This window comes from Mytilus edulis, chromosome 6 (genome assembly GCF_963676685.1).
Source record: "Mytilus edulis chromosome 6, xbMytEdul2.2, whole genome shotgun sequence".
NCBI classification, from domain to species: Eukaryota; Metazoa; Mollusca; class Bivalvia; order Mytilida; family Mytilidae; genus Mytilus; species Mytilus edulis.
Genome location: NC_092349.1, coordinates 74,146,236 through 74,173,870, shown reverse-complemented (window position 1 = coordinate 74,173,870; position 27,635 = coordinate 74,146,236). Strand labels below are relative to the sequence as shown.

Sequence of the window (27,635 nt, the reverse complement as noted above, 5' to 3'; positions counted from 1 at the left end):
AAGACGAATCCGAATATCTGACAAAAAAAACAAGAGGAGTGTATCCGTCTGGTTGTATCCTGGACCCTTTTCAAGAAGCCGTCATGGCTAGACAACTAAAAATTGAACGATATTGTAGAATGCAAGTAATTTTATACATGAAGAATTGAAAACAAATTATTGGTAGAGAAAATCTGAAAGATGTTAAAAATGCACAAAAGTATGTAAGTTACATAAAAATTTCCGGAAAATTAACCTTAATCGGAAGTTGGAATGGTGATTATATTCTTGATATTCTATTTTTTGTCATTACCAAACACCACTATGCTTTTTCTCAGAGACAGACTACATACCAAAACTGAGTTTGTGTAATTATTTTGTTTATTCAAAAGAAGCACAGTAAATATAACAACTAATACTTTATAAAACGTAAGTACGAGGACAAAGGCATTGAGAATAATACTGTTTTTGTCTCGGGTCATTTTTTAGGTCGTCAAACAATGTACTAGTTGACATTTCATAATTTCATAATGCTGAATGATATTTGAGGACTTTCTATACTAGAAGTTAGGATAGAAATTCCCTGTGCACAGATAGTTATAGTGTGTATTTTTTTTTAGGGAATTCGTTGTTTTAGCTATACTATGTCATATTTTAAAAATGATATCTTCAAATGTATGTTACATCAAGGATATACATTTGTAGTAGACATACTTTTGTTGACTTTTGAGCCCATACTTTGTATTCTATTAAGCTGAATCTGTATATCAGAAGAAAAAACGTCGAGGTATATATTGTGGCTGTGCGTTGTTCCAGGGCAGAGGGAAACAAAACTATTTTCGGTGGATAAATTAATCGTAAAAGAAACCAGAAATTTATATTTTCTTAACTGTTATATATGCATCTGCCATTAATTGAACTCTGAAAGTGTTTGGTCACAAGTATATTTATCATACGAACCAGTTTGTGTTGACAAGGCGATCGACATTGCTTGAAAGATCGTCAATGTCGGACTCTTCGGATGACGAATTTATATCTTCTTCTTGATTATTTTCCACAAGTAACGGCTCAAACTGATACGGTCGAATATCTAAACTTTGAGAATTGCCTTGTAAACTGCTGTCAACACCGTCCATTGTTTAATTATGCAGAAATGCGATGTACTTCGTCCATATTGAGACATTTTCTCAGCTTGTATTCACTGATGTCATCACGATCACGTGACCGGTATCTAATTAAAAATCAAACATTACGACAAGCGCTGGATTCTTTGACCATAAAAAGTCATTTTAATGAGGTTTTGACAAGACAAATTAATTATAATATACTTTTTTTACCAATTTAAATTAAAAAAAAAAAAAAAAAAAAATGTGTCACGTCTCCTTTAAACTACATTTTTGTACCCTAATAAGAAAACATCAAACTTAATGCCACTTACAGGTTAAAAAGTTAGGTTGTAATAACATGTTTTAAATTTTTGAACACTTCTTCTCCTTCAATGGATCAACAAAACCCCATGATGCTGAAGATTATTTGCAGTTTGTGCATGCAAGCCTGAAGGTATATTGTATTTCAACCAAAATTAATAGTTTGCCAAAGACTTGAAAGAGTGCAGTTTAATTTTGAGGTGTATGTTGAAATATTACATAAGGGATGGAAATATAAACAAATAACAGACTTTAATAAATCAAATACTTGGGTATCCGGTCGTTCCGGCCCCAAACCGATCCGGCCCCAAGTCAATCCGGCCCAAAGTCGATCCGGCCCAAGTCGATCCGGCCCACGTCGATCCGGCCCCAAGTCGATCCGGCCCCATAATAAAATAAGAAATAACTATATTGATCTTGGAGGAATTTGTGACACAGTATAAATGGAATTTGCAAAAAGTGTCCGATGATGGATGACAACAGGTAAGTGAAGTATTGGAGTACCAGTTAAAGAACTATTTTAAATCGATACGAAAATGATTGTTATTGTGTCGTTGGTTGTATAGCAGCTTCAACATATTTTAAAATATGAAGTTATTTTCCATGATAACTTTAACTTTAACTCACGGCGATTTTATTTTTTTTTTGTTCATACACAGAATATCTAAATAAATATTTACAGTCCACTGGAACCTATTAAATTTAACTCATCATACTGACTTGATTAATCAAATCATTAGTCTATAATTGGTTTGTTTATTCAACAATTGTCTGATGATTGTGAACTAAGGTAATGCCACTTGTAATCACTTAATTAAATCAAATCCTGATTAATTGATCTTCTGGTTTAGGTTGGTGTATATAATAATTATAAATTGTATTTTTTTCAGGTAACATCACAGGCTTCTATTTACTTGTTGTTTTTTTTATAATATCAACAAGGTCTTTATAGATTGATATTTTGTTTGGTGTATACAATAATAACCTATAATGGTTTACTTTTATAAACTGTTATTTGGATGGAGAGTTTTCTTCTTCTTCTTTAGTTACAGAAAACCATCAACATTTTGAAGATTACTTTCTGGCGCATGCCTGATTGAGGTTGCATTTTAAAATTTATTTCAATTTTTCTTTATTTTTAAGCTTTACAATTTTTATTGAACTTTTAATTTTTACATTTTTTATTCTATTTTTTTTTTTAAATTAAGATAAAAACAATAGGTACATTTAGTTTAAGTGAGAAAAGGTTTTAAGGAGTACTTCATGGGTAAGTGCATCCTTAAAGTTGTCTGTAGAAGTTTTGTTTGAAATTTCAGGTGGCAGTTTATTCCAGTCTTTGATTGTTTGGCTGAAGAATGAGAATTTAAAACTGTCTTTATTGCATTGGAGCTGTCTGAATGTTAATTGATGAGTAGATCTTGTTTTGGACTGGCTTTTTATCAGAATATCTTGTGATGGTATAGCAATTTCGTTATTTATTACTTTGTGGAACATTTGTAATCTGGTTTTAAGCCTTCGTTCTTGTAGAGTTTGCCATTTCAGATTTTGAAGCATATCAGATACACTGCTGGTGTTGTGAAATCTGTTGCATGTATATCGTGCAGCTCTTCTTTGCACTTGTTCCATTCTGTATATATTTTCTGATGTGTATGGGTCCCAAACGGTACAACAGTATTCGAGTTTCGGTCTTACTATAGTTTGATATGCTCTTTCTTTCACTAATTTTGAACTAATTTTTAGATTGCGTCTGACAAAAGATAAAGATTGATTTGCTTTTGCTGCTGATTGTTGTATATGTTTGTTCCATTTGAGATCTGAAGAGATTGTAATGCCTAGATATTTAGCTGATTGTACTTGTTCTAGGATATGACCGTGCATGTTGTAATAGAAGTGTATTTGTTTTTTCTTTGTTGAGACTCTTAAGATGTTACATTTGTCAGGGTGGAATGACATGAGCCAGTCGTGTTCCCATTTAATAGCTGCTTCTATGTCTTCTTGAAGCTTAATACAATCGTTTTGGCAGGTAATAGGCCGGTAGATAATGCTGTCGTCTGCAAAGAGTCTTATTTGGCTGTGTTTAAGGTAGTCAGGTAAATCATTGATGTAGATAAGAAAGAGTATTGGTCCTAGTACAGTGCCCTGAGGAACGCCTGATGTTACTGGAATTTTTTCGGATGTCGTGTTTTCGAGAAGGACTGTTTGAGTTCTGTTAGATAAAAATGATTGGATCCAGTTTATTGCCTGATCAGAGATGCCGTAGTGTTTTAATTTGAAAAGTAAGCGTTTGTGTGGCACTTTGTCAAATGCTTTGGCAAAATCCATGATAACTAAGTCAGTTTGTATATTTTTATCGTTGTTTTGAGCTAGTTGGTGTATAAGAGATATTACTTGAGATTCGCAAGATCTTTTTGCTCTAAATCCGTGTTGTAGTTCATATAGGATGTTATTTGCTTCAAGATGTTTCATCATATTGCTAGCTAGTATATGTTCAAGTAATTTACATGAGATACAGGTAAGTGAGATTGGTCTATAATTACCAGGATGATGTTTGTCTCCTTTTTTAAATACTGGTGTAACGTTTGCATGGTTCCAGTCTGATGGTACTTTGCCTGTCTCAAGAGATTTGTCAAAAATGATTACAAGTATGTCTGAGGTTATTTCGATGTTTTCCTTCAGTATTTTGCCAGCGATAGTATCTGGTCCTGTAGCTTTATTGGTGTTTATGTTTTTTATGAGTTTGTATACACCTTCCCGACTGATGTTAATTAGTTCCATTTTAGGGTGTGTACTAGCTTCTTTCGTTGGTATTTCTGTGTTAGTTTCTGATGTGAAAGCAGATTGAAATTGTTGGTTTAGTATGTTGGCTTTTTCAGAGGGGTTTGTATGGAGGGTGCCTTCGCTTCTTAAGGATGCAATGCCGGTGTTTTCTTTTTTTTGGCTTTTTATATAAGAGTACAGCTTTTTTGGTTGTTTGTTGAAGCAATGCTGATCTGGTTCTTTTATATCGATGTCAAAGATCATATTTTCGATGTATGCCCAGTATGCTATTCTCATCTCTTTTTGGAGTTTGGTCTTTATCTCTTTGTATTTATTTTTGTATTTAGAGTCATGACTTTTCTTTTTATAGAGTTTGTTTTTCTTTCTTATGAGTCTTTTCAGGTCTCTATTTACCCATGGTAATTTTGATTTTTTTCCAATTACTTTAGTTGGTATATTTTTGTTGATGGTCTCTGTTGTTTTGGTTTTAAAGGTGGTCCATATATCATCGATAGTCATATTTGTCTTGTTTGTTTTTAAATGATCATATATAAGAATAAGGTCTTTCTTTATGTTCTCCCAGTTTGCTTTTTTGTATATTAGTGCTTTATGTGGTTGTTGTTTTGGTGTTGGTATAGCAAAGTTGATTTCACAAAAGACAATATCATGGTCGCTTCCTCCTATTGGTGGGAGGGTCTCAACTCTGTTGATAAATGATGGGTTTGTCATGCACATTAGATCTAAAGTTCTGTCATTTCTGGTGTTTTTGTCAATTACTTGTGCTAGGTTATTATCATCCAGAATATTAAGCAGTTGTTGGTGTAGTGCTGGATCAGGTTTGTTTGGTAATACCAAGTGTTTTTCCCAGTTTATGTGGCCTAGATTGAAGTCACCACTCAGCCATATGTTTGCATTTGTTTTCTTGCATGCATTATTAACATTGGCAATCACACCACATCTTCCTATATCGATATATTTTTCATAAATTTGACAGTATTTTGAATAGTTGTGTGTAGAAAAAACACAAGTTATATGAGTATCCATTATTCTTTATTGCAAGAAAATAACAAAACAATGACACTGAATGCACGTTTTCACACTCTAAAATATAATATCAGCACTACTAAAATATAACAATAACATCATACATACTAACTATCTCTGACACTCACATAAATATATATAACTTTTAAATCATTTACACTAACAGTTTTACACTGTCACTTACTTAAAGGGGTCACACTTGCAGCACTACAATAACATGATATACAGCAACTTTCATATGCCATACATATGTAATATTTGCTCATCAAAAAACAAATGCACTATATCATTCTACACATATACATGTATATTATTTGCTCATCAAGAATAATAAATAAATGTTATAAAAACATATAGATTGTATAGTCGCATAATACAATACACGTCATACAGTTCAAACAAATGTTAATGTAATCAGTCACTGTCTGTGTCTTCTTCTGGTTCTGGGTCTGGCACAGGGATGTCATACATGTGGCCGACGGCACGAAGGAAGAAGGAGGTGGTAATGGTACCGTCTTGTAGTTGCTCCCATAGCGAAAAGAGGCGTCCCTGTGAACGTTGGTACTTTGTGCGCTGCCAATGGGCAAGACTCTGCTCGTCTACGAGGCGAACTTGTCTGGAGACAGTCTTGGCTTCTTTGATTAGTGTTGGAACAATCTTGTAGAAGTGGAGCTTTTTCCCGTTTGCTTTACCGTTAAACCTGCGATGCCAACCTGTTAAAAAATAAAAGGAAATGTTGAGTACATATAACAGAGAAGAATCGCTATAGCAGATGACAATATTTAATAACAGTTTCGTATATTTTTTTTTATTGAAGAATTTATTAGACTGTCATTTCAATAATTGCTTACTTCCATGTTCTTCATTTACTTCAGTTGAATATTTGTCTCATTGGCAAAAATACCAACTCTACTATTTTGTAACTAATATATATATATATAAAATACCTTCTACATCATTATTGGTCCGGATGGACAGTTGGTACACTGACCATTGGGCCACACTCCAAACTTGCTAGGATCACAGTCAATTGAAAGAAAACGCTAATTACTGCTGATTAATGTTGATGTCTGAATTGTTTTAATATAATTATACCCAATAATCTTGAAAACTTGTAATAAAATCATAATCAACCTAGTTGTTTTTATACTCATCTGAAGAAAATATTTTTTAATTTTTTTTTACCGTACACCTTTAACATTATAATAAAAATCATAAAATTTATGAATTACTTTAATATATATATCTTTATTTTTATTCCTTATAAATATATTTTTTTATTGGGGCCGGATCGACTTTACATTTGGGCCGGATCGACGCGAAAGCAAATACTTGGAAGTAGGGTTGTACCTGTAGAAAACCTATTTTTAATGGGATAGCACATCCTTTTAGCACATGTACATGTAGATAGTTTGATCTTTATTAAATATTTCAAATGTTGAAACATGAAGTCACATTTAAATTTCTTGGAGAATTTTAGAAACCAAATTGTGAGATTTTGCTTCTTAAAGAATGGTCAACTTTAAATTTAAACCTTCAATATAACTCTAAATTAGTTTGCAAAGTCATCAGCTGAATGTAATTTGATTTTGTAATTAAAAAGGACAGGATACTAGATTGCTTAGACTTTAGTGAAAAGTGGTATTTTGTGGCATTTGCATTAATTTTGTCATGGTAGAATAATAAAAACAGACTCTGAATTGAAAGGAAGAGGATAATAACATTGTTAACCCCAGTTGAAAGCTATCCATGTTGCTATAATCTAAATTAATCATTTATGTAAATATTTCATTTTATTTAAGAATAAAAGCATCATGTCTTCAAATAAATCCAATGGAGTCGTCCCAGGAGAGGAGGCCATGCCAATCAATGAGGACGATACAGAATATAAGAAATTGTATGAACTACCAACCATGCGATACAGCAATATTGTAATCCTCATAGTTACTGTTGACACCATTGTTTCTATTGCATTATGGGTAATAGGTAAACATTTATTGTTAAGTATGACACTAGTAATTTATCCTCAGTCCATGAAAAATAATGTTTGTGTGCCCTAACCCTTACTACCCAGAAAATAGCTGTCTACTCAAAATCTTTTGTTGTCCAGATGTGAAAAAGTTTTTTTCATCAGATATTTGCACAAAGACTATAAACTGGCACTATAATTTCTCTCTACCTAAAAAAAGAATAATGCCGACGTACATTAACCTAACTACCCACTGTCTCTGACTTTGGTAAGGGTTTGGGCAAATCAAAATATTTCTAAGTGTGGTCTCATCTACTTTGATTGGAAATGGACCATCAGTTTGTTTAAGTATTAATAGTGAATTATATGAAGGTAATTGGTATCCCTGATCAACCAACAAAAAAATTAAAGTAGCATTCATTTTCTATAAGCGATTGTTTTTGTGTAATGATCAATCATTAAATAAGCAATAGAAGTTAACAGGAATAACCAACAATAAAAAGTAGCAGAACAAACCTAGCAAACCAACAACATCTAAATCTTTAGCAAAACACACATGTTAATAAAGACAAATATAAACAACAAAAAACATATAGTCAAGCAGAGATGGGTCCGATTACTTTCAATGTAATTGATTAAATTACAATTACTTTGTCATTTGTACGATTAAATTAAATTAATGATTACATCATTTCTGAAAGTATCTGATTAAATTATTGATTACATTGGCAAAGTAATCATGATTACATCTGATTACAATGAATTTAAAAACAAAACATTTTGAATGAGATGGATGAATAAACTTTTAATATAACTATAGCATTTTTGAGAACATATTTTATTTGGTTCAATTATAAAATGATAACTTCAAATTAAACGTCATCTATTTAAATAAACACCAAATTTCACTACATATATATTCATTACACTTTATCACCAATGATCTCTAAATTATTTTGAATTAAATTTAATAAAGATATATCATAATCAAGAGTTTTTTTGTTTGTCTTCTGATCTCTTTCATAATTTATATGTATTCCAAGTTGCAGTTTATGGAAGTTTAAATATGGATGAAATAAAGTTACATTTGTACCAGTTAAAACTAGGTTAAGTTTTAATAGAAATGTTTAATCAAATTGTAAACAATATGTATTAAAGTACTAAAAACCATTGCATTTTACACGTCCAGTCCAAATACAAAAAAAAGTTTAAACAACATATTTGTCCAACTTATAATTTAGTTTGTGCTAATTAGATAATTTTTCATATCTGATTTATCTTTTATCATATATATTTCCCTACAGCTATACTCAATAGGTAATTGCAATAAAAACAAACCTTAATTAGTCTCCTACCTGTCAATTCAAAGTTGACAAAAATCACAAAAATTAACAAAAGATTATAATTCAGGGTTAAAGAAAAGTATTACTTGAATATATAACAGTTATTATCAAATATTAATATGAAGATCATTATAAAACGATGAATATACATGTATGTACAATATCTTTTACCAAGATAAAAGGTATATAATTGTAATATATGTCTCTGCTTAGGCTAATGATGACTTTTCAATACTGTAACAGTTTATTTTTTACTGAAGTAGACAAGCTTAAAGTAACCAAACCATTTTAGTATGTTAAAAAATTATCAAATATGAACAAAGAGGTTCATTTAATGACCAAAAACACAATTTTAGATTTTTTTCATTGTAATCAGAATGTAATCAAAAAGTAATCATGATTACAGGGTATTTTGAAAAGTAATTGATTAAATTAAATTACATGTAATCAGATTTTTGGCTGATTAATGATTACACTGATTACTTGAAAAATTGTAATCAATTAGAGCTGATTAACGATTACAATTACAATTACCCCAAGTCTGTAGTCAAGGTATATGTATAGGCACTTAACAGTGCTTAATGTGGTTGGATTAAACTACCTAGTTTATGTTTCTTACAATTTAGTCTCCATATACAATGTGTCTAAATTAATGATTTGGTTTGTTAAACATACACCATTGCAACGAACTAACAGATGAAAAGGATTGCCTTGAATGACATAACTTTAAAATAATTGATTATCATGAGTAACATTGAGAACTTTCATTTTCCAGGAGGCAATACCAAGTATTTCGTTGACAACATAACAGATTTCCATCTAACAGAATCAGTTTTTGACTTAGCATTAGTTGCAGCGAGTAAAATGATATTTTACGTAACAGTGCTGGCATTTCTGGAAACCTTTTCATTCAGGCAGATAGATAAACCGTATGATTTTGCCTTAATTCAGAAAATAAAAATTTTACATGTGACACTGATCGTTTTCAGTCTTTTAGTTTTTGGATTCACAGTGACTAAAGGTGGATTCATACTTTACAAATTTATAAATGACTCCTCTTATAGTAAAATGCATGCAGAGTACAATGCTCTAGTCATATCAGCTGTGTGTTTAAGTTTGATAGAATTCATTGCATCAGTATTTAGCTTTGGTGCCATGAGAACGCTGAAAGTGATTCGGATTACCCGTAGATTTAACGATCAGGGTGTTGAGATTGACAATGAAGGGAAAACCATTCCGAAGAAAGTTAGCCTTCAAAGACTTTTCCTGTTAGCTAAACCTGTAAGTCATTGTAATTTGTAATGGCATAACTTAAATCACTAGATAGTAATTTATAAGAGTTAAAATAATTTCCAAACTTAATTTCAATAATTGTACAAAGGGAAACAATTTAATCTAAAATACATCAAATCTCTATCATCTAAATAATTTTTCGAAGCTTTTTCATACACATCTTTTCAAAAGATATAATATATATATAGTAATGACAAAAGTTATAACAAAGTCCATATATCCATTGTACGTGAACGTGACCTAATTTGTGTGAATCATTGATTCAATCATGTTCAGCTTAATATATCATAAATGTAAAGTAGTCTCTGTATCACAATTTAAGTTATTTTTGTTATTATATATATACTGATGTACATTTATAATTATTAATCTAAAGACAATTAGACAATAAAAATTTACCTACAATATGTACATGTACCCACTCCACTTAATACTTACATGAAATTATAATTGGCATCGTTCACTGCTTATGTTAAATTTTGTCTGAATATCTTTGTGTAAAAAGTAAGGCTTTGTTATAGAATTATATGTCAAAGTTTTTTTCTGTAGGAATGGGGATTTATAGCAGGTGGCACTATAGCATTAGTAGGATCAAGTGGCAGCCAGATGGCAGCACCGTTGTTCTTTGGTAAGGTCGTAGATGCTGCACAGACAGATATGGGTAAGTATTAAATGGTCATAGGATTTTACTTCAATACCACTACCAGACAAAAAATATATAGATACATGTATAGGAAATTGTGGTATGAGTGCCAATGAGACAACTCTCCATCCAAGTAAAAATTTATAAAAGTAAATCATTAAAGGTCAAGGTAGGGCCTTCTACACAGCGCTTTTGGCTCACACCGAATAGCAAGCTATAACGAGTCCCAAAAATTACTAGTGTAAAACCATTCAAACGGGAATGTTTACTCTCTTTTTTTTTAAATTGAATTTTTTTTTGTGTACATTTATATAGAGAAAAAAGTGTTTTTACATGAAAGTTGTCACAACAATTCAGAAATTATTGAAACTTTATTTGTTAATTTCGAAAAATGTGACATGACCATTTTCTAAATATAAAAAAAACTTGCATTCATAATTTCAGTAGTGACTTTCCGTCACAAAATGTTTACAATTGCATTAATTGGATTTTGTATGTTTACCAGGAATTAGATATATTCTTTCCATGAAATAAACGAAATTAAATCCTCCACGAAAATATCTGCTTTTACAGTATATACTATAAAAAAGAAGATGTGGTATGTTTGCCAATGAGACATCTCTCCACAAGAGATCAAAATGACACAGAAATTAACAACTATAGGTCACGGTATGGCCTTCAACAATGAGCAAAGCCCATACCCCATAGTGAACTGTTTGTTTTTATTTTACTTTCTTTTTTGCAGCGGAGCTTACCCGACTTGTGATTATTCTTGTGATTATATATGTAGTTGGCTCGATCTTTGCCTTCTTTAGATCATGGTTGTTTACATTGGCGGGACAAAGTTTTGTGTCCAGGTTGAGAAAGAAATTGTTTGCACAGATCATAGAGCAAGAAGTAGCTTTCTTTGATGAGAATAGGTTAGTAAAACTCATTTGTATAGCTTAATATATATTAAATTTAAAAAATGTTTAATCAATGATAAAAAAATGTACCAAATTATTGAAATTGAAGAACAAAGGTTTAAACACTAAAAGGATTTAGGATGGCAAGCAGACATCCAAAGGCAAAAATAACTAAAAGAATATCCAGAGGGCAACAGTTGACAAATGTCTTATACAAAATATTTGAATGTCTATCAAGGTTACTGTGAATTTATTATTATTCGTTGAATACCAATTTTTGTGGATTTCCTGGGTACAGGTGAACCACAAAATTAAATGTTCAAAGAATAACAAATTTTCTAAAGGCTTGTATGAAAACTACTGCAAAACCACTAAATTAAATATCCAGGAATTCTCAAGTTGTCCCTTATCCACGAAAATTGGTACCCACAAAAATATATGAATCCAGGGTAGTGTAAAAAGATATTGTTGGGGATAGTACACTTTAGTCTATATCCAAAATCTCCTTTTATTAGCTCAACTGGCCTGATGGGCCAAGTGAGCTTTTCTCATCACTTGGCTTCCGTCGTCCATCATTGTCTGTTAACAAAAATCTTCTCCTCTAAAACTCCTGGGCCAAATTTAACCATACTTGGCCACAATCATCATTAGAGTATTTAGTTTAAAAAATGAGGCTGATGACCCTGCCCACCATTCAAGATGGCCGCCATGGCTAAAAATAGAACATAGGGTTAAATGCAGATTTTGGCTTATATCTCTGAAACCAAAGCATTTAGAGCAAATCTGACAAAAAATTGTTCATTAGGTAAAGATCCATCTGCTCTGAAATTTTCATACAAATCTGACAACCCGTTGTTGAGTTGCTGCCCCTGAATTGGTAATGTAAAGGAAATTTTGAAGTTTTTTTTTTATTATTATCTTGAATATTATTAGATAGAGATAAACTGTAAACAGCAATAATGTTCACCAAAGTAAGATCGACAAATAAGTCGTCTTGACCAAAATTGTCAGTCGACCCCTTTAGGAGTTATTGCCCTTTACAGTAAATTTTTAACCTTTTTTTGTAAATTTTTGTAATCTTTTACAAAAATCTTCTTCTCTGAAACTACAGAGACAAATTTAACCATACTGGACCATAATCAATATAAGGGTATCTTCTTTAAAAAAAATTGTCTGATGACCCAGAAAGTAAAGCATTTAGAGCAAACCTGACAGATGGCAAGAATGTTCATCAGATTTAGATTTATCTGCCCTGAAATTTTCGGATGAATCCGACAACCCGTGGTTACTGCCACTGAGTTAGTAATTTTACAGAAATTTTGCAGTTTTTTTGTTATCATCTTAGATATCATTATAATATCTATACTGCTAATTATGATTTTAACCTTATTTTACATGATTTCCAAAGCATCAGTAAATACAGATGAGCAACACAGGCTCTTGAGAGCCTCTAGTTCTTATTTGCTGGCATATTGTCTTAATCCCAAATTGAAATTAGGTATTATACAATGTAATAGATTTCATATTGATTTAGTGGACATTATAAAATGAAAGCCTTATTATATTTATCATTATTTGATTGTAGAACAGGAGAATTGTGTAACAGATTGGCCTCTGACACACAAGTTTTACAGAATGCAGCAACCGTAAGTACAATGAAGTATGGCAATATAGGAAAGGTGTATGTGAAAAATCAGATAGGCGATATAGGAAAGGCTATGAAACATCACCAGGCACTGTAAATTGTGTGTATTGGCGTACAATATATTTTTATACAGTGAAGTATACATGGCGTTGATCATGTATAATATCAATTTCTTTAAAACGTTTAAACAGCTTCATAAAGCACCATGTTTGTCTATTGATAACATTCTATTCTTGATTGCTGGTAACCTGATTTTAAATCTGGTATTTTCTGCCTATTTGCTGAACATGCAGCTTGTGGTGTAAAGAGTTGAGACTGGTCTGCTAAATGTGTGCAAAATATTTGATATCTAGCAGACATACTGTCAAGTGGAATTTTACTACTTAAAAGGAAAACATAAATACATCACATCAACAATTTTATTTACTATAATATGCTTCCAATTCTTCCATTGGTTGATTTCTTGTTGGTTTTGAAATCCAATTTTGATATAGACAGTAGGATGTCAGACCAATAATACCTGTTATTTAATAGACAATATGATAAATGTTACTTAAAAAATGTTTCATGGTAAAAACCAATCAAATAAGCTTAAGCTGATTAGCAAAAGAGATAATCAAACTCATTTTACAACAAGTTCCAAAATAAGTGCTTAAAATATGTACTGAAATTTAATATTAACAGGTTTTTATTAATGCGAATAATGCCACTGGACAAGTTTTGCAATAATAAGAACCTGCATTCTTATACTTGTATACATATTTTCCAGAAATCACAATAACGAATATCAAATTTTGCCAATTTTTCAAAAAAGCAATAATAAATGCATGCAATAATTTCTGAATTTACAGTATTTAAGCTTATAGTCAGATCAAATAGTCATACACAAAGTGAAGTCAGATTTGCATTTTACTTTCTTTCAGGTTAACATATCTATGTTGGTGAGATATATTTTCCAGCTGGTTGGTTCTTTAGGTTTTATGTTTTACCTGAATGCTGCCTTGACCGGTGTATTGTTAGCTGTTGTCCCGTTTGTTTCCATATCAGCAGTGAGATATGGTAAGATCTATATTTTAAAGTTGTTGTGTATAAAAAATGTATTTATCCCTCTTTAAAGGAAATGGATTTATTTTTTGTGCATCATGAAAAAATAGTATTTTTAGTGGATATTTGATTGCATGGCTAATAAGCATATTCTGCAAACAAGCCTTAATAATTATAAGAGCAACATAATACACCTACAAAGTTTGTGCATTACACTTTCTCCACTATGGATGGTTAAATTTTCAATATTTAAAAAGCTTGGCAAGCCTCACCTTTTAAACTTAAGTGGAGAAATATCATATCAAGTTTGATGCAGTTGTAGAAATATAGATTCCACAACTGCAACACGTGTATTACGATATTTCTCCACTCAAGAGACAGTTAAATTTTAATATTTAAAGAGCAAGGTTTGCCGAGCTTTTTAAATAATTAAAATTTAACTGTTGAGGGTGGAGAAATATTGTAATACACGAGTTACAGTGGTGGAATATGTTTCTCTTATGATTTTTATCCTTCCTTTTCAAAGATTTGAGGAAAGTTGTGTACTTTTGATGTGACGTCATCAGACATGGTCGCCTTATTTCATGACGTTACAATAAGAAAATTCAGAAGAAAACAAGAAAATTTAACTTCACAATTAAATTTCAACCAATCATTTGCCGAGAACAGATTTTTCACTAGTGAGGAGAAATATTTTTCTCACACTGGTCAGGAAATGTGAAAATAGCACAACAATTAGAGAAACAATATGAATGTATGTTTCTTTCAGGAAAATTTGTACAGAAAATGCAGAAGAAATTTCAGGATAAGTTAGGAGATGCAGGAACCGTTGCTGAGGAGACATTGTCAAGTGTTAGGACAGTAAGGTCGTTCTCTGGAGAAGCAAAAACTGTAAACAACTATGGAAAAGAAATTAATGAAAGTTACGATATTGGCAAAAAACTTGCATTAGCTTCAGGTAGGATTGATATGTTTTCTGAAATCTACTCGAGGATTTTTTTTTCATGACTTCATACTGAAGAGAAACAGATCTATAAAAATGAAATATATTTTATACGAGGAGATAAGTTTTTATTTCTGTCTGTATTTGATCAGTTGATGTCTAAAACTGAAGGTCACAATGGTCTTCTGTTCGGAGGGGGAAATGTCTTATGATGGTTTTTGTTTATTTACCAATCTTTTGTTCTAAATGAATCTTAATCATAAGGGCGTATGACATTTGCGCCGATTTTGAAAATTTTCATTCTTTCATTTGCGCCGATTTCATTTTTTCATTTGCGCCGATTTTATATTTTTTCCTAATTGGATTTACAGGTAAGTTACAGGTAAGTTTATACTTTTATATTGGCTGAGCACAGAGTATAAAGACAAATCAAGTGACATTGCAATTGGTAAATGGCTATCCCAATGTTTCAGGTTACCATTCCTTTCCCTAAATGAAATCGATGACTGCTTCACGTTTGCCATTGTCTGACGCTCCGCTCCTTCTGATGACAAATGTCATGCATTCTTAGACAAAGTGCAAGTACACATTCCGTAACGGTCAACTAAATCGACAAATATAGAAGATGCGAAATCATAAGAAAGGAATATATTAGATGTGTTGCCTAAACATACTCGGCAAGAACAGATTTGTGATTTGAATGTATTCCGATTTTATGGATTTGAATGCTGCACATATATTTTTAATTCGTCATTTAAGTATAAACAAAGTGTTTTTATCTTAGGTTTTTACTTCTTGATTTTAAGCAGTTTTATACATGTTATGATTGACAATTCATAACATATGTACAACTGGCTAACGGAAGAGGTCTTTAATGATAAATGAAAATAACATTACTGGGATGGAGAGTTATCTCATTGGCACTCATACCACATCTTCTTATATCATTTCACCTGTAATTTACCTGTTATTTACCTGTTAAAAAAATCGGCGCAAATGAAATGCAGATCGGCGCAAATGCAAAACGCCGAATCATAAATATGCATGGTTATAAATTGATCTTCATGGTTTACACACATCTCATTATAAATTTTCCCTTTATATGTTTTTACTACTATTAACCTTATCACAAATTGGCTGCCATTACTGAACATCACAAAGGTTTCCTTATAATGTTGGTGTCATAATAGAAAATATCTGAAGCCACAAACAAAAAGTGATTGTTGTATAACATCAATAGTTCAAATTTTACAGAATCCCAAATAGCTACAAAGTATATTATTTAATGAATGGCTGTTATTTATTTTGAATTTATTGAACCATAAAATTAATTTTTGACTCTTCACATTGAATAATCTGCAAAGAGCATTATGTTAAATGTGAAGAGTCAAAAATTAATTTTATGGTTCAATAAATTCAAAATAAATTATTGCCATTCATTATAAATAAATTTCTATCAAAAATAAGGCTCAAAGATATATATTAATACAAATAACAACGTACACAGATGTTTGCGTATGAATACACAACGTTAGAGTGGGCGTGTCGCCATAAAAATTGATAACATTGAAAATAAAGCTAATTTTTTTAACCAATCAGAAGACAGTTAATACACCAAATTTATTTATTATGAGATAAAAAAAAAATACATTCTTGTAGACACAAATTCATATGATCTAATATTAATTTATCAGAATATTTTTTATGTTATATTTTTACAGGTGGTTTCCAAGGTCTGATTGGATTATTGGCCCAGGGTGCTATAGCTTTATGTTTGTGGTATGGGGGTAAACTGGTCTATGATGAGGCACATGGTAAACATACAGGACTAACTCCTGGTGTACTAACATGTAAGTTCTTACAATTACTCCTGGTGTACTAACATGTAAGTTCTTACAATTACTCCTGGTGTACTAACATGTAAGTTCTTACAATTACTCCTGAGTACTTATATGTTCAATAGGTATTTCTTACTCCAACTCCTTGTGTGTCAACATGTATATCAGGCCTCACGGTCATAAAACTTTGGAGCATGATTTTTGTACTCAGACTCGAAAATCAACCAATCAAATTGCTTGATTTCATGTTTTGAGCATGATTTTTGTGTTCCGAGCACTGAGCAAAGTTTTATGCCTTCAAGGCCAGGTAGGAAGGTGTTACTCTACTCAAAAATACTTTAAAAAAACTCTTAGATTACTTATGTGTAAGTTAGATGAAAAAAATAATTCTTACTTAATATTACATACACAATTGACTTCTGCTGAACTAACCTGTCAATTAAATGGAAAGGGTATTGTTAACACATTTTTCATCAATTCATAAACATGAATAAATGACTACTGATGTACTGATAAGTAAAGTAGTTGGAAAAGGTCATTTCATTTACTTAATTTTTAAAGATTGAACACCAAGTTCCAGTTTTATGTATTCAAACATTTATGGAAAAACAGATAAAGTTCATATTAGTCTAACAAACCTTTTTTACACCAGTAGCATCCAATATCATTCAATCTTTGACTAGATGCTCTTTTTAACTTTTTAGCATTTCTTTTGTACACATTACAAGTAGCTATGGCCTTTGCTCTGATGTCCTCATTGTATGGTGATTTCATGTCAGTAAGTATTGTTGTATAAACAGATATTTTAAGACATTTAGGGACAATAAATGAAAAAAGACATATTTAAAATTATGGAAATGATTTTAAGGAATACAAAGCATTTAGGTTATTATCAAAATTATGTGTGCAGTATTCAAAAAATTACAACACACTTCATTCATATAAGATACTAAAATGAAGAGTTTTGTTATTATTGCCAGTGAGACAACAAGGATTTATCCAACTGCATGTCACCGTACAACCTTCAATAATGAGCAAAGCCGATACAGTATAGTGAACCATAAAAGGCCTGAAATCTAATGCAGATTTCCAGAATAGCTGCATCTGCATGATCACTAAAAAAACAATCAAAAACTCAACCCATTGGACAATTTCAGCATTTAAAAACCAAATTCATTAATTTATACAATTATATGTCAAAACTATGCATTTGCAAACCTTCTAATCACTATTGAGTGTGTTATTTACCCTAATTCATAAATTGTTGCCACTTAATTTATCCATTTTTGCAATTTTAGGAAATCTGCTTTAGTTCTAAAAATAGATCATTCAATCAAATTACTGATCTGGTTTTGAATTTTTAAATTGCTTGCCCTTGCTAAAATATTGCATTCTCTGCATAAGGGAAAAGGACCAATTAATAAAAACCACAAGAGAATTGGAGACAAAATAAAATGTTTATGTTTCCAAAAAAGTTGGCAAAATGTATTCCATAAAGTGCTATGGTTGATTTATAGGACTTTCTATTGTCTTGCAGGCTTTAGGAGCATCAACAAGAATATTTGGTTTGTTAGAAAGAACACCTGGTATTCAAAATGAAAATGGTATGGTACCAGCACAACTTACTGGAAGTAAGTCATTTGATATTCTGACTAACTGTGGATTCATTTTTATACGACTGCAAAATTTGAAAAAATTTTCGTCGTATATTGCTATCACGTTGGCGTCGTCGTCGTCGTCGTCGTCCGAATACTTTTAGTTTTCGCACTCTAACTTTAGTAAAAGTGAATAGAAATCAATGAAATTTTAACACAAGGTTTATGACCACAAAAGGAAGGTTGGGATTGATTTTTGGAGTTTTGGTCCCAATATTTTAGGAATTAGGGGCCAAAAAGGGCCCAAATATGCATTTTCTTGGTTTTCGCACTATAACTTTAGTTTAAGTGAATAGAAATCTATGAAATTTTGACACAAGGTTTATGACCACAAAAGGAAGGTTGGGATTGATTTTGGGAGTTTTGGTTCCAACAGTTAAGGAATTAAGGGCCAAAAAAGGGCCCAAATAAGCATTATTCTTGGTTTTCGCACCATAACTTTAGTATAAGTAAATAGAAATCTATGAAATTTAAATACAAGGTTTATGACCATAAAAGGGAGGTTGGGTTTGATTTTGGGAGTTTTGGTCCTAACAGTTTAGGAATAAGGGGCCCAAAGGGTCCAAAATTGAACTTTGTGTGATTTCATCAAAAATTGAATAATTGGGGTTCTTTGATATGCCGAATCTAACTATGTATGTAGATTCTTAATTTTTGGTCCCGTTTTCAAATTGGTCTACATTAACCCTTTCAACGCTACACAAAAAAATAGAAAAATGGCTGCTGCTGCTGCATTTTTTTTTAGTACATTCATTAGAACAGTATTTTCCTTTTCAGACTGCTGTATCTTTTTTATTATATGAGATACAGAGAAAGTTATTGCATGAAAAATGCTCAGGAGAGCATGAACTGTAATGTTAGGCAATTATTTTACTGAAATTTTTATCAGGTTACCTGCGTTTTCAGGTAATTAACAGGTAAAAGGTGTAATTTATTACATTTGTGTTGAATTTTGAATAAAAACTACTTTTAGTCTTCATTTATTTTGTTGTTTTATCTGCCATATTGTAAAGAAGACACCAGTTGCCCGATTCCGTAGCGTATTGTACCATACATAACGTTTTATGTAATCGTGGCACAAATAAATAGCTCCGTCCTAAAAAAATTCAGTCAACCTCCGTTTTCCCCCCTTTTTCTACGTCTCGTAATGATCGATCAAATCCTATTTCCCACACGAATTTTATGTAATAAACACATTGAGATAACAAGAAACCTTTTAACTAATCCTCGTTGTAAGTTTCGCCAAGGAAATGCTGAAATTTTTCCATATTTACAGCTTCGTTTCCGATTTCCGCCATTTGCATTTGTCAAAATATTTGTTTTTATTTTCCTTCTACTGCATGATTTTACTATAAAAATTGTCGGGATTTCAAGCGCAAATGAGACCTTGCATATCCTAGATTCAAACGAGGAAAAATTAGAGAGAACCCGAATGAAAACCGAATGGTTTAAGAGTCCTTATGAAAAATCCTTTTTCATCGCGGCATATGCCGCGAATAGCAGTGGCGAACGGCGTACGTCATCGCGGCATATGCCGTGTATAGCGTTGAAAGGGTTAAGGTCCAAACGGTCCAAAATTAAACTTAGTTTGATTTTAACAAAAATTGAATCCTTGGGGTTCTTTGATATGCTGAATTTAAAAATGTACTTAGATTTTTAATTATTGGCCTAGTTTTCAAGTTGGTCCACATGGGGGTCCAAAATTAAACTTTGTTTGATTTCATCAAAAATTGAATAAATGGGTTCTTTGATATGCCAAATCTAACTGTGTATGTAGATTCTTAATTTTTGGTCCAGTTTTCAAATTGGTCTACATTAAGGTCCAAAGGGTCCAAAATTAAACTAAGTTTGATTTTAACAAAAATTAAATTCTTGGGCTTATTTGATATGCTTTATCTAAATATGTACTTTGATTTTTGGAGTTATCTTTCTTTGTATAGAATAGTAGTTGATAATATATGTTGGAAATTTGCCAGACATGACTATGATGTCATTTTCTATTTTTATTTGCCAATAACTTTATGTAAATAACTTCATTGGAAATTTGCCAATATAAAATGTTGCTGATGAAGCTTTTTTTCCTTATCTTATCTAAAATGTTTTTAGATAATGTATGTTGGACATTTGCCAGACATGACTATGATGTCATTTTCTATTTTTATTTGCCAATAACTTTATGTAAATAACTTCATTGGAAATTTGCCAATATAAAATGTTGCTGATGAAGTTTTTTTTATTGTTTTATACAATAAACAATGTATATTCACTTTTACTACCAACCAATCTTTACCATTCAGTGATAACAAGCACTTTATTTTACATTTTAATATTTTATGATGTATTTAAAAGAGTAGTTAGTGTTGCAAACTCCATTAGAAATTTGAATTGATATCAGTTTTGGAGAAAGGGAAACGGGGATGTGAAAAAAAAGGGGGGGGGGGTTTAAATTTTTCTCATTTCAGATTTCATAAATAAAAAGAAAATTTCTTCAAACATTTTTTTAAGAGAATTAATATTCAACAGCATAGTGAATTGCTCAAAGGCAAAAAAAAAACTTTTAAGTTCATTAGACCACATTCATTCTGTGTCAGAAACCTATGCTGTGTCAACTATTTAATTTTAGATTTAAAAAGTTTGAAGAAGAAATCTTTAATTGATTTGTAAAATATTGACATTTGTTTTGTGTAAAAAAAAACCATGTAATGTCAAAAATTTGATCACAATCCAAATTCAGAACTGTATCACGCTTGCATGTTTTGTCCATACTTGCCCCAACTGTTCAGGGTTCGACCTCTGCGGTCGTATAAAGCTGCGCCCTGCGGAGCACCTGGTTATTCGTTGGATTCCAATTTTCGTGGATTTTGCGGGTATTGTACAAATGAACAATGTAAATTAAATGTTCAAGGACTGACAAATTTTCTTAAGGCTTGTATGCACACTTCTTCAAAACCACAAAATTAAATATCTACGAACATGCAAGTTTTCCATAATCCACAAAAATTGGTACCAACAAAAATAAATGAATCCACAGTAATTATTTATGATTAACTTAGTGCAATGTACTCATAGTATTTATAAAGATAAGAATATTTGATATGATTGCCAATGAGTCAGCTCTTCACAAGAGACCAAATGAATCAGAAATTAAAAATAATAGGTCCCAATCATGCTAAGTTGACCATATTATACAGTAATTCTGATTTGACCATTTTACAGGTGTAAGATATGGATCAATTTCTACTATTTTCTTCACATAATATTAGTTAAACTAGCTCTATCAGGTAATGGTAGATAAATTGCTTTTAGAAATGTTTTTAAGTGAGCATAGCCAGTCCAAAACTCAAGTTTTTATGCCCCAGTCGTAGCAGAAGGGGCAGTAAGTTTTACCCTTGTCTGTCTGTATGTACGTACTTACATCTGTACATCCCAAAGTTGGTTTCCATTCTCTTTTTCTTAACGGTTAAAATAGTCGTAGAGCCTTGTGGCTTTTAAAACGTCTATATATATATATATAATTTAGACATTCAGTTCATAAAAATATATATGGATATGTTTTTTAGGAGTCCAGTTCAAGAATGTTTGTTTTACATATCCTTCCAGACCAGAATCAGAGGTTCTAAAGGTAAACATTTTTGAATATTCAGCAGAAGACATGTACATGGATCGTCCCAGTTTCATGTTCTCTCAAATTCAGATAAATCATGTGAACATTATTGTAATAAATTTACAGAGTAAAGCATTGAGTTGTCTACTCAACCATGATCAAATAATTGGATTATAAATGTTTACAGATTTAAAATTTTGACTGATTTATATTTGAATGTAACTTCCACATAACATAGGAATTCCAAAAGTTTTTAAGATTAAATTTTACACTACTTTCTATAAGGGATATTCCATTTAAATATATGTGTTAGGTTAGGAAGGGACTTTGAAAATATCCCTAAAACCAAGAACCATTTTTTAGATAATTTTGCATAATAGTAATAGACGCATACTGAAAAAAAACCATGACCCACATTTAACAATTTAACTTCCCTTCCTACCCTCCCAGATACATTTTAATGGAATAGCCCTTATTTTGTATGCATTTAAACTAGTTCTGACCAGCTTCGATAAATTTTGATTCACTACACTTTGATTAGATTTGTTATGTTTACTTTCCTACCATATTTATTCAAAACATTGTACGTGACATGCGTTAAATCAATAGAGAAACGGGTTCTACCAGTTATTACCAAATTTGATCACAATATTTATCCTCTCTAAAAAAACATCCAAACTATTTGTTTGGTTACATTTTGTAATCAACTGTCTGGTTTAGTAGATTCTGTATTTCTATTACCCCTTACATTTTACTATCTTTTCATAGAGTATATGCTTCACAGTAGAACCAGGAGAAATGGTAGCTTTAGTCGGCCCATCAGGGGGAGGTAAATCTACCATCGTCAACATGATAGAGAGATTCTATGATCCCAGTGAAGGAACAATATACTTAGGTATGTAGAAACGACATTAACTTTACACACAGTGAAAATATCAATGAAGTTTTCCAACATATTCACATTTGTTTGTCCCTGCTGAAGTGGATGGGGCATTAAGTTTTACCCTTGTCTGTCTGTATGTCCGTCAATACGTACATCCCAAAGTTGGTTTCCATCTCAAACTTCAGTTTGCCTACACCAAATATTATGAAACTTATACACAATGCTTATTACCACAAAAATAAGACCAAGTTTGAATTTTGGTGGAGACACTAAAACCGTTCTAGAGTTATGCCCCTTTATAAACGAAAAAAATGCTGAATTTCTTGTTTCCGTTCTCGAACTTTAGTTTGCCTCAACAAATTGCAATGAAACTTGTACACAATGCATATTACCATTAAATACAGATCAAGTTTGATTTTTTGGGGCTTCATTTACTGTTCTAGAGTTATGCCCCTTCACATATGGAAAAATTTCTGAATTTATCGTTTCCCTTCTTCAACTTTTGATTGCCTCAACCAAATGCATATAACCACAAAATAAAGATCAAGTTTGAATTTTGGGGTTGTCACAAAACTTTTTAGAGTTGTACCCCTTTACAAATGGAAAATTGCTAAATTAATCGTTTCTATTCTTTAAATAAGGTTTGCATCAACAAAATTTTATGAAACTTATACAAAATACTTATGACACAAAACAAGTACAAATTAAAAAAAAATTAAATGCCGACTTGAGAAATATAAAAAACTGACAGGGAATATAAGCTTTATAATCTTTGTGAAGATACTGAATAACCAAACCATTTTACTTCTTCTTTATATGCAAAATATATTTTTATGCCCCCAGCGTAGCAGAGGAGGCCTTAAGTTTTACCCTTGTTCAACTGTTTTGGCTATCTGTTCATCGTTTCAAACCCTAAATTAGTTTTCATTCTCTAACTTTAGTTTGCCTCCATCAAATGTTACAAATCTTATACACAATGCTTATAACCACAAAACAAAGATCAAGTTTGAATTTGGTAGAGAATTTTTACCATTCTGGATTTATCTTTCTTCATATCATTATATACAAGCGGGGGGATCATCTATGTCCCATGGACACATTCTCCATGTATTTTATTTTGTTCACATCCAAGGACAATGAATAACAAAAGTTTATAAGATCACAACTTATGTATATATTTTATTTTATTGATACTTGTGATAAGGGTATTGATCTGATCCTTTGAGATTAATAAAACATAATCAACAAGAATGTGTCCTAAGTACATGGATGCCCCATCCACACTATCATTTTCTTTGTTCAGTGGAGCATGAAAATTGGGTTAAATCTAGTTTGGCAATAAAATTAGAAAGATCATATCATCAAAAACTACCTTAACCAAAAACTTTAATCTGAAGTGGGACAGACAGACGGACAATGGACAAACGGATGGACAAACAAATGGACAGACAGACAAACAGAGCAGAAAGCAAAATAATGCCAAAATAAATGGGGCATAAAAATATGCAATACTATTATTTTAGATGACTATGACCTGAAAGAATTAGATCCTCAGTGGTTTAGAAAGAAGATATCTATGGTCAGCCAGGAACCAACATTGTTTGCCTGTTCTATTAAAGAAAACATTGCCTTTGGTGTCAACGCAGATATCAGTGAGGTATGTGGAATACATTTTGATAATTTGCCAGGGGAAATCTCACTGACAGAGTGCTATGACACTTCTATATAGTAATATTTATAGACCATTTTGCTCAGCATATAGGATCGATCAGGGGAAATCCAAGGTTTAAAGAAAGGGTAGTGTAATTGTCATTAATGGGAAAAAAAACATTTGATGATTTTATGCAATAAAATGAAGTCTTTCTGATTAAAAAAAAGGAGATGGGGGCATGTCATAAGCCCTCAGTACACCTCCTGAATCTGCCACTTTTAAATCCCCTTCTCTATTTTAAAGTTCATTCTTAATTGGTATGCAAAAAGCTGAAATTTGAACTCACACAATATAAGATGGTGCCTACAACCCCATTTGTTTTGTTGCCATTATTATCTTTGAAAATTGTTAGTAAAGATTATCTTTGCGTTCTAATCTTTTTGCTTATCTAAAAGACTATGTACTATTATTTCGACATCTTGATGCATTCAATAAACTTAAACACATTATAAACCCCATCCCTGAACTTGTTTGTCATATTGGAGTCTTCATAAAACAGTCTTTAGAACTGAGGGAGTCAGACCCGTGTCAGGCAAGGTTATGATTGTGTTTTTTACATACATTTATAATTGAACTCTAATGTTCTATTATTCTATATATTGTATTGTATTTTTTTGTATTTCATTGTATTACATTGTATTTCATTGTATTGCATTGTATAGTATAAAATTATTTTTTGATTGTATTGCTTGACCCTCATGGGTGTAATTTTGCAATAAAGATTATTAAGATTATTATTATTTTTTCACATTTATTGCTTTAATGCTAGACAAATATATATTCTAACAGTCGAAAATGTATAAAAATAATGGAGATAAATATCTCATTTATAGTAGTTGTCTGTATTTATGTATGAATTCAATATGAATATTTGTACATGTATATTATATACATTGTATATAGAGATATTTATTATTTAGGTAGAGGCAGCTGCCAAGCAGGCTAATGCCCATGAGTTTATACAGACATTTGAGAAAGGCTATGACACCTTGGTAGGAGAGAGAGGTGTGAGGTTGTCAGGAGGACAGAAACAAAGAATTGCCATAGCTAGAGCACTTATAATGAATCCTAAACTTCTTCTGTTAGATGAGGTATGGAATAGGAAATATAACAGTTGACTAAGGACTAAGGACATTAATAGTATATAGTTTAAACCCTATAACAGTAAAAAATTAAAAAGTGTTATGAGAAATGTTGTTTATTTATTTAACAAGTAATATATAAATAAGAAGATGTGGTATGATTGCCAGTGAGATAACTCTTCACAAGAGAAAAATATGACATAGAAATTAACAACTATAGGTTACTGTACAGCCTCCAACAATGGACAAAGCCAATACTGGATAGTCAGTTATAAATGCCCTGAAATGACAAATGTAAAACATTTCATACAAGAAAACCAAGGGCCTAATTAATGTACCAAAAAATGGAAGGGAAGGCTAATATGTAACACAGCAACAAATGACAACAGCTGAATTACAGACTTCTGACTTGGGACAGACACATACATACAGTTTTCATCATAAGGGCCTTACTCATGGGAGCATTTGAATTTATTTTTTTTTCTAATTTCATTACATTTATTAAAATGATTAGGAAATATTTTACTCAAATTTGGAGATATGTATACCATTCTTATAGCATACATGATTCTGTTTATATCTTAGGCTACCAGTGCATTAGATGCTGAAAGTGAACATTTAGTACAAGAAGCTATAGACAGAGCTATGAAGAGTAGAACAGTTATTGTTATAGCACATAGATTATCTACCGTCAGGAATGCTTCTAAGGTAAAGCAACTATAAACAGTTTTAAAAAGGGGGGGGGGGGGGGGGTTCAAGCCCCTAGTTTTTTATCGAAGATCATTTTTGGTCTTTAAAACAATTTGCAATGTCACTGCTATTTTGATTTCAGTTTTTTAAGTTTCCAATGTGACTAATTTTATTTCTAAATCATACAGAGAATTGGAAAAATTAATGGATGTTTAATGTTCAGGTGGCAATCTTATTAGTTTAGTCAGCAAAAATAAACATATTTTAAAAACACAATATGACTATGAGCTATGCATTGCAATTAATTAGTGCAGATTTTTTATATGTTAACATACAAGAGTTGTAATGAAGAAACTCCTCATATGTGTATATCATTCTGAATCAAAATCTTCTTGGTCTTTTCATTTACTTCTGTTTGCTACATGCAATTCTCTTATTTATCAACCCCCTTTTAAACACACTGATATCATGAATATTTGATAGGAAGAAATTTGACACCAATTTTTTTTTCAATTTTAGGACATGCTTAATTTACCTTTATTAAATATATACTTAGTTTCACACAACATTAGTTCACATTATATTTCTGTATATACTTTTCAGGTAATAGTTATAGACAAAGGCAGTATAGCAGAGAATGGTACACACGATGAACTGATCGCTAAAGGTGGTGTCTATAAGAAGCTTGTCTTACGACAGTTAACAGCTGGTTCTAGGTCAGAGCCAATTAATGACACAAATGAAGACAGCAGTTGATGAACAAATAGTCCTATGATTGTCATTTGTTTTTAATTAACATGTGTTTTTGAAGTTGTAGTATGCCAGGAAAGACTTAATTGAGCGAATAACAGTTTTAAATCGTATCATGACTATAAGAAAAATTAATTTACGTCACCTTACTATGCTTAGAACAACCATTGTGTGCACTATGCAGCCATGCAATCTTTATTTGAATATGATTTGAGTTAACTTATACATGTAGCATAATTTTGAGGTTGAAAGTGATATTTTTTAAATATAGATTTTTATAATTTATTTTTATTTGAATATATCTTTATTTACTATTATGTGTTATCAGTAATTGTGCTGTCGATTGTTTTAAAATGAACAAAGCATTCATCAAGGGTTTTGAAAATCATGACTCATTTAATTTATGAACTTTTAAACTAGAATGCATTTG

General features: G+C 31.4%; 1 protein-coding gene across 1 annotated transcript; it reads left to right on the top strand.

Moving 5' to 3' along the window:
- Window positions 1-275: 275 nt before the first annotated feature.
- Window positions 276-27,635, top strand: LOC139528403 (uncharacterized). Its single transcript, XM_071324380.1, has 17 exons — window positions 276-408; window positions 7,010-7,193; window positions 9,295-9,800; window positions 10,362-10,473; window positions 11,201-11,375; window positions 12,946-13,006; window positions 13,929-14,064; window positions 14,819-15,007; window positions 16,714-16,842; window positions 17,535-17,608; window positions 18,368-18,461; window positions 22,046-22,107; window positions 22,858-22,984; window positions 24,496-24,629; window positions 25,604-25,774; window positions 26,351-26,473; window positions 27,059-27,635. Exons 2-17 carry the CDS (start codon window positions 7,022-7,024, stop codon window positions 27,209-27,211), a joined length of 2,418 nt encoding a protein of 805 aa, XP_071180481.1. The 5' UTR covers window positions 276-408; window positions 7,010-7,021; the 3' UTR covers window positions 27,212-27,635.

Bases quoted from the DNA above. Each gene is read 5' to 3' on its own strand.
- LOC139528403 (XM_071324380.1), top strand. From the start codon at position 7,022: ATGTCTTCAAATAAATCCAATGGAGTCGTCCCAGGAGAGGAGGCCATG. The intron at 14,065-14,818 runs GTAAGATCTATA...TGTTTCTTTCAG, and splicing joins CATATCAGCAGTGAGATATG to GAAAATTTGTACAGAAAATG. The intron at 18,462-22,045 runs GTAAGTCATTTG...TATGTTTTTTAG, and splicing joins ACCAGCACAACTTACTGGAA to GAGTCCAGTTCAAGAATGTT.